This window comes from Onychomys torridus, chromosome 6 (genome assembly GCF_903995425.1).
Source record: "Onychomys torridus chromosome 6, mOncTor1.1, whole genome shotgun sequence".
In the NCBI taxonomy this organism is placed as follows: Eukaryota; Metazoa; Chordata; class Mammalia; order Rodentia; family Cricetidae; genus Onychomys; species Onychomys torridus.
In genome coordinates this window covers 79,400,437-79,408,524 of record NC_050448.1, presented here as the reverse complement: position 1 = coordinate 79,408,524, position 8,088 = coordinate 79,400,437, and the positions used below count along the sequence as shown (strand labels likewise).

At 54.5% G+C, this 8,088-nt stretch overlaps 1 protein-coding gene across 1 annotated transcript; it reads right to left on the bottom strand.

Annotated features, from left to right (window-relative positions):
- Window positions 1-641: 641 nt before the first annotated feature.
- On the bottom strand, window positions 642-5,582 carry Ppm1j (protein phosphatase, Mg2+/Mn2+ dependent 1J). The gene is made up of 10 exons (XM_036190589.1): window positions 5,236-5,582; window positions 3,874-3,988; window positions 3,216-3,503; window positions 2,869-2,981; window positions 2,514-2,598; window positions 1,890-2,008; window positions 1,610-1,673; window positions 1,354-1,461; window positions 1,085-1,236; window positions 642-947 (listed from the first exon to the last, which is right to left on the bottom strand). The coding sequence occupies exons 1-10, from the start codon at window positions 5,556-5,558 to the stop codon at window positions 800-802; spliced, it is 1,515 nt and encodes a 504-aa protein (XP_036046482.1). The 5' UTR covers window positions 5,559-5,582; the 3' UTR covers window positions 642-799.
- Between the last annotated feature and the right edge of the window lie 2,506 nt (window positions 5,583-8,088).

The following is an 8,088-nucleotide window of genomic DNA, read 5'->3' as shown; positions in this document are numbered from 1 at the left end:
TAGTCAACAGTAGAGTCATATATTCCTTATATTAGAGGTGTTAAGAGAATGGGCTGCTAGGGAATTTCATTATTGGGTGAATAGCATTAAGTGGACTTACACAAACTGAGATGCTACAGCCGAGGACACAGCTGGGCTACACTGCATATACCATCACATAGGCAGCTGATTTCCTGAAACATTCACATGGCGTGGATGATTAAAGTAGTTGAGAACTGTAATGATGATACATAAGCCAGGTGGGACCAACTACTGGCTTACTAATTTGAGCAGCCATGATGATGCCCACTAAAAGGATGAAACAGGAGGAGAATTATTTATGAGGGAAATTGTGAATTCAGTTCCAGGTGTCTTGATCAGAAGCACCAGAGTACTATGGAGGACATGGTTGGGAGATGACTAGGAGGCATGGGTCTCAAAGCTCAGCAAAGGTTTGGGCTAGACACACAGACTTGGCAGCTATCAGCAGATGGAAGAAGCCACAGATGGATGAGGCAGATGGGGCCACTCATGGCAAGTACATGGAATGGGCAAAGGGGGCAGCAGAAGAATCTGGGGAAGCCACATTTTTAGGAATGTTCTGATGTTCTTTGCATTGCCCACTTTTCAGGTTCCGTTCGATGCGAATAATGACACACACCTTTATCCATCTGATTTATTTGTCAGTAAGTTGCTGCAGTTCTTGAGCTAGTGGGCATCCCCGTGTCAATTAAATGGCCACTCAAGAGTCGGGGACACAGCTTCAGTATTTGGACCGGGAGAGGCTTAGATGGCAGTGAGAGGGATGGAGCTGGACCCATCAGGAGTAACTGCCTGGCCCTCCCAGGGGGATGACGAAGACAGAGATGTCATCCCCGGAACCCAGCTTGTTGTTGGGGAGACGCCAGCCACGGTCCCGGGGGATGCCCCGGGCCCCCAGGACCAGAGCTTGGGCCAGAGCTGTATACCTGCCAGGAGCACATGTGCACATTCATGTACCGACACATATATGAGAAGATGGATAAACAGGCCCATATGTGGGTCTCCAGGCTTTCTTCCCCTTCGCCAGTGCTCCCCCCAACACCTCTCCAGGCGACCCCCCTACCTGCTGGGATCATTGGGCTCATGGGCTGACAGCACCTTGTCCACAGTGGCGGCTACCTCACAGTCACTGGTCACATCCCACAAGCCATCTGTTCCCAGGACTAGCACATCGTCTGGACAATGCTCATACTGTGTCAGGTCATACACTCGTACCTGGGAAGGAAGAGAGGAGAGAGGACTGAGGTATGAGGGCTGCTAGACAGGGAGGTTAGAGATTTAAAAGAGGGCCGTGGGTAAAAGCCAGCCTGAAGGAAAGGTGTGCTCACTCACCTCAGGGAAGCAGGAGAGGAAAGGCTTGATAGGCAGAGTGGAACTACAGACCTTGAGGTTGTGGTCTCCCAAGCCTCGGGTCACCCCAATGGTGGCCATTACCCGGGCCTGAAGGAAGTGAGAAAGAACACTGCTGTGTAGGTCCTCTCTCAGACTCACTGAGACCATAGAACCCTCCTACACCTACTCTTCGGTGACACCTCCACCTCCCTGGACACACTGTGGTAGGTCTTCCTGCCTCTCCCACAGGGTTTACCTTTTTGCCCTCCCCACAGACCAGAGGAAACCTGAGATCCTCCAGCTCAATCTTTTTGTAGGCCCTGGGGAGGGAGGAGGAGAGGAGGCATCACTCAGGTGGCAAAGCCCCTGTCCCCTATGTACAGCACACCGCCACACCACCTCCACACAAGGCCTTCCAGAGAATGGCCAGAGTCCCCAGCTCCCAGCCTGACCCACCCTGCAGCTTCCACCTTGCTGTTGGTGAAGGACTGGTTGCATTGCCATGGGAACGGCCCCAGCTCTGAGGGAAGTGTTACCAGCCAGTCATATTCTGGTCCCTGTACAGCATCCTCTGCCCCAGCTCCTTGGGCTGAACTCTCCGAGGGAACTCAAGGTGGGTGAACTCACTGCCTAGCAGTTCCGGTTTCAGGAAGCCCTGAGGTTGGGAGGGGCCAGACAGGAGAGAGGGCATGACACTCATACCACACCCGGATACAACACACAGCTGTTAAATTCTAGGAGATCCTTAAAGTTTACTGCAGACTACACACTCCCCTAACATTAACATGAATTGACTCATTCACCCCTCACAAAGGCCTGTGAGGCATGAACCACTGAATAAGGGACTTGACAGAGGTCACACAATTAGCAAAGTCCATCCACAGAGCAGGAGTCAGCCCCAGGCAATCCACATAGAGAGCCAACCGTGAGGCTGCACTAAGATAATGCCCCTGCTGGGGCCTTTGTTGTTCTTGTCCCCACCTCTGACTCTACACCCTTCCTCTACAGGACTGCAATGGCAGGCCTGCTGCCCCACCTCTCCAGCTCAGGCAGCAGGCCACAGTCCACTCAGCATCTTCCCCGGAAGTTCTCAGCAGGAAGCTCTTGTAGGGAGAGGCATAAGGGTAAAGACTAGGGTAGCGAGTTTGGCCCCCACTTACAAGCAGCTGAAGACGCTGGCGTTCTGTCTCTGGTGTGAACTCCCGGGACATTGGGATGATTTCACCATTCCGGATAATGATGGCCCTGCCCAGAGACAGACAAGGCTTGGATCTGGCTTTCTCAGGCCCCTTCATAGAGAATTCCAGAAGGAACAGGCCCTCCCCATAACGAACCTGATGACCCTCCCTCAGGTCCTATCTTTCCTTCCCTTGTAGATAGTTCCAACTGTGCCTTAGAGCTGTCCCTGCCCCGCATCCCCCACCCCCACCCCATCTCTCCAGTCTTTTATACTTGACCCAACACCACCTCACTCTCCCCTTTCCCATCATCCCTCAAAGCCCTCTGCCCACTCACCTGCTGTCACCCGCATTGGCCACGTACATCTTGCCTAGCAGGTACACTACAACCAGTGCACAGCAGCCCCCCTCCACGTGGTGGCCACGCCGCTCCCGGGCCATCTGCTCATCCTGCCAGGTGAGGAAGGGTCAAAGGGAACAGAAAAAGTTCCGACTCACAGTCACCTGCTCTACTACGTGCCTCTACAGGCCCACGCGGAAGAGAGGAGGACCACAGAGGGTAACAGGACCAAGTTCTCTCAGAGGTGGTGTGGATTCTGGGGGCCATCCGTCCACTGACTTCCACCACACAGTGTTGACTAGAGCGTCTACGGAGCACACTTGTGCCACAAGCCACCCACTCACCATGAGCTGGAAGGCATTCTCGATGGCCCCTACTACCAGACTCTCGTGGGTTACTTCCTTCTGTGGAGACCAGCAAGACTGAGGGCTGACCAGGTGTGAGGGATCAGAGAAACCTGGGGTTCCCGGAGTGGATGGGAGGCAGAGGGGAGGTGGCAAGGGGTCCTGAAGTATTTCTACGAGATCCTTTAGCTGCTCCCGGATGTGGCGATGCAGGAGCCGTGAAGCCATTTCAGCTGCCCCGCCACCAGCATGCCCATCAAACAGACCCCAGTAGTAGAAGCAGAGTCCCTGATGAAGGGGAAGTTGGAAGTCAGTGGGGGAGGAGGGTGATGGGCATCCATAGCAACATCGCATAGGAGATCTGAGTGTGATAGGGAGGCAAATTAGATGTGTCCACTTATTCACCACCTACTGGGTCAAGAGAAAGAAGAGCCAAATTCAAACTACGAAGGATCCAAAGATCAGCACTGATGATTAGTTAAATCATCCATAAATACATGAGCAGTTATATTTTACATGGAAGAGTAAACATCCGTAGTGGAACTGGTCTAATTGAAGCCATTAGGGGTTCTGTGGTAGAGGTAGAACACCCTCACTTCTGAAATCCCTGGGGAGGGATGTCACCCTCTGGAGGCTAGGAAAGGGGATGAAGTATTACCTGCTTCTGGGTAGGCTCCCTGGAGACCCCTGTACTACTCCTTCGGCTTTCCACATACACGACTTCACAGCAAGCCTGGTCCTCATTATGCCTGCTCTTGCCAGCATTGATGACCCTGCCAGGGCAGAGTGTCCCACATCAGGTTAGACACCAGACTAGGTCCTGGAATAACCCCACCTTAGACACACACACATCCTCTCCTGCCTGCTGGCCAAGCCGAAAAAGGTCACAGCTGCCTGGGCTTCAAGCCAGAGGGAAGAGGAGAAGGCAGAGCCAGCAAGAAGTACTGTCTGGGTGGCAGAATGCATAACCTCATAGAAAGGCGGGCAATAATAACCCCTTGCCTCAGTTCCTTCATCCTTGGGCCAAGGAGGCTTTCTGCAAGGTGGTGCTGGGGGTGTGGCCAGCCAGGAGCAGTAAGTTTTACTTCCCTACCAGTCAAAATTTTACATTCCCACCTCCGTCTCAACCACCGCTGCCAGTGATTCATGGGCACATTCACCCTCACCCTAAAACCACCCAGTGAAAGTTCCGATCTCTCTTGCAGTGAGGAAGAGCTCCAACCCAAGTTGGGTAAGAGGAAATGTAGGCTCACCTGGAGTGGGCAAGAGTCTCTTAGCTATAAACTCCTCCCATGTGGGGAAGCAAAGTGAGGCGGTGAAGGGTGAGGGGCCACCCATCACCTCCCTCCACAACCTCAGTGCCCCCATGGCTCTGGTGGCTTGGTTCGGTTTTCCCCGAAGATGCATTAAAAATATACATGTTCTGGGAGCACGCTGCCTCGCGGGCCGTGTGAATCAAGGGGTCTATTTCCTTGCCCTACCAGCACCTGTCTGTTAGCAGACCCGCGTCCAAAGGGAACCATCGCGCGCAGCCTGTGGACCCCTCCCCCGCCCCGGGAAGCCCGCGGCCTTCTGTTGTCGCGGGCTATTTCTGGGTGTGGAGGGGGAGGGGACCGGTAAGAAGGACAGGGAACTGGGGCGCTGGGGCCAGGAAGCGGGTGAGCGAGTCTTTCCACCGTGATCTCCCCGGAAAAAGGAACTGCTCTTTTTCGAACCTCCCTTCCCTTAGCCTGTGAACCGCGGGCAGTGACTGTGAACCGGCCAACTCATCCTTGGTGCGCCTTGCGCTCTCCTTAGGAGGGGACTGTCCTGAGCCGGCGAGGGGAAGGGTGGGCAAGGTCCTGAAGAAGGCTATTGAGGCTCCTCCCGTCCGAGAGAGGGCTGGAAGGGTGCAGGCTCCAGGGAAGGTCCCCAGGACCCCGTGCCGGGTGGGGAGGGGGGGGCGCATCCCAGCGGCCGGGATGCGTCTCCTGGGAGGGTGGGAGTCCCATCCTCCGCTGGGAGCCCCGGGGGTGCTCACTCGGCATAGCCTGTGCTCCAGGGCAGGCGGCGACCGGTGTCCGGGGGGCTTTGCACGGCCCTGCCTGCGTGGTCGTCGGCGCGTCGCAGCCCCCCGGGGCTCAGCTGAAGAAAGGTGGGTCTGGAGAAGCTCGCCCGAGTCTCCGCGGTCTTCTGGGGCAACCCGACCACGCTCCCAGGCCTCGCCGGGGGGCTCTTGGGCGTTTCTGAGGCGGCAGGAGGCGTCGAGGTCGCGTTGGGCAGATCGGGGGACTTTGGGCGCTGGGACGGAGTGCCACCCGAGCTCACCAGGTGCGCCACAGCAGAGCGCACCCGGTTTAGCATGCTGCCTCCCTGCCCCGCCCTCGGCCGTGGCCCCGCCCCCGGAGAGGCCCCGCCCCTAGGGCTTCAAGTGGGCGGTGCCCTCTCTTGATCCAGGCCAAACTTCCCCAGGCTCTACGCCCTGCGGGAACTGCCCCACCAGCTCCCTGCGTCTTATCGGCATCCCGACATTGTTCCCCCAGAGTGTCACAGGGGAAGAAGGGTCTGTTGTGGGGAGGAAGCGGAGAGAAGGAAACATTTCAGTCGTTCTGTAGGTTAGACATCCGCTAGACTCAATCCGTTAGAATTTACCCATTGTGACGGGGTGGGCGAGGCAGCCTATTGCGTTCCGTTCGGGGTGGCCAGCACAGCATAGGGAGTTATGGAGCTGATGACTTCAGAGCGAAACATCCGCTTGGGTGTGAAGCACTTGGTGTGAGAACACCTCAGGCTGGGGCTGCTGAATCGAGAGAAGAGAGAGAGAGAGGAGAGAGGGGAGGGGGAAAGGAGGGAGCGAGGGAGGGAGACAGAGAGAGAGACAGAGACAGAGACAGAGAGCGGGGGAGAGGAGAGAGCGCGCTGGTGCGGGCTGCTGTGCTAATCAAGCCCGGCAGCTGACCTCCCCGGGTCGGGGTCCTGGGGCAAAATCTTGGGCTCCTGAAGGCACTATTCTGTCTAAAGGTCACCTTCACATTCTAGAGAACGATTGTCACTCCCACCCCACTTTCTCAGAACCGTTCCTCCATATTTAGACTTCTGCTGGCGAGTCAGTAAAGCTAACGGCATAATAAATATGATTATTGAGGGCTTGCTGCACACTAGGCCCTCTACTAAGCATGTTTTGTTCTTTAGCTCACTACACCAACACCGCAAGGTGGGTTACACCCATTTTACAGATGAGGCAGGAGTGGACAGTCTCCTGTTATTTTACTAGATCTGCCCAAGAGTCACAAGCCACTTCCAGAGCCATACGCCTGGCAGAACCTGTTTCTGACGCTGGTTTTTCTGGATTAGGAAGAGAGACAGAAAGATTGGGAATCCGAAATTCCCACTCTCAGATGCTTCAAGCAGAACGGGGATGCTGAGCAATTTCTCTGGCTTAATGAGAAATTAAGCTACCGCCAGGGGGAGGCAAAGGCCACTCTTAAAGCTTGTCTGGGCTTCAGGAAAGCCCACTGTTAGAAAATGGGGCTGGACCCGGCACAGGTGGGCTGTTTTTCTGCCTTCTATAGGAGAGGATTACTGTCCTGACTCCGGAAGAGTTCTGTCCTTATACTTGGGATTAGAGAGTAGTTCCCATCATACAGTTTATCTCCCAACATACAGTTCAACAGAAGTCAAGGCCCTTGAGGGAACCACAGACTTCCTGTTCATAGCTGCAATTCTACCTGTAGGCACCCAGTTGGTGCTTCCTGATCATACTCTGGGATAGCCTGTGCCTCCCGAAGGGGAGGCTTTCTTGACCACTTCTAAATAAAAAAATTCCACAGTGGTCATTCAAACAAAGTACCCAGACTTGCTGTAATTGTGCCTGAGCTTTTGGGGGGAAAGATGAGGACAGAGAAAAATGAAGTCACCGGGATGGAGTTGGGGTGCACTGGTAAAAATTCAGACTCAAAAACAGCAGCAAAGGCATCCAGGGACAGAGAGCATACTGCCACTATGGGCATTTTCTTCCTGCTAGAGAAAAACTGAAGCGAACTGTCTGAAAAATGGCATAGTGTCAGCAGGGAGCAAAGACTGGAGGGAAAAGAGGAACTTTGGTTTTATTATTCAGTGTTTCTGGGACAGTTTACCTATCACTTCTCAGTGTCATCCAGCTTCCTTGCTCCTCACAGATCCACGGTGTGGCTGCAAAAGTGGGCCACAGAACTAGGGCCTTTAGACCCCTGGACTCCAAATCCAGATAATGGTCAGGGAGGTCGTTTGCTCCCCTGGACTCTGGGACCATTCTGGCTCCCATCCATAACCAAATTTGAGGGTTCTCATACCTCTGAACTCCCCCCATCTACCCTCCCCCCCACACACACACATATTCCTGGACCTCTTCCATTCTGACTCACCCACACCTGCTTAGAGGTCCTCTCCCTGAGACAGTAGAGGGTGAGAGGAGGGGCAGTGGAGAGAAGGGAAAGAACATTTATGAGATGTGTTCTCTCCTGGGAGCCAAAAGACATTCCTCAGTGACAGAGGAGAAGAACCAGGCCTGAGCCAGGGGAGAAACAGAGCATCCTCAGAACAGGCCTCCTTAGTCAGGCATGGTAGCACATATCTGTAATACCAGGAGGCAGAGGCAGAGACAAGAGGATCAGAAGTTAGTATCTAGCCTGGGCTGCACAGCAAGTTCAAGGCCAGCCAAGGCTGCATAATGAGACTTTGTCTTGGGTGGGGGGCATGGTAAGCAAGTGAAGGTGCCAAGCCTGATGGCCCGGGTTCAATCCCTGGCACCTACACATTGGTAGAAGTGAAAGAGAGAGGAGACCCCATCCCTTGTCCCAGGCTGTGTGCTCAGGACCCAGAGCCAAGTTTATTCTCTTTCTTCCCTATGCTTTAC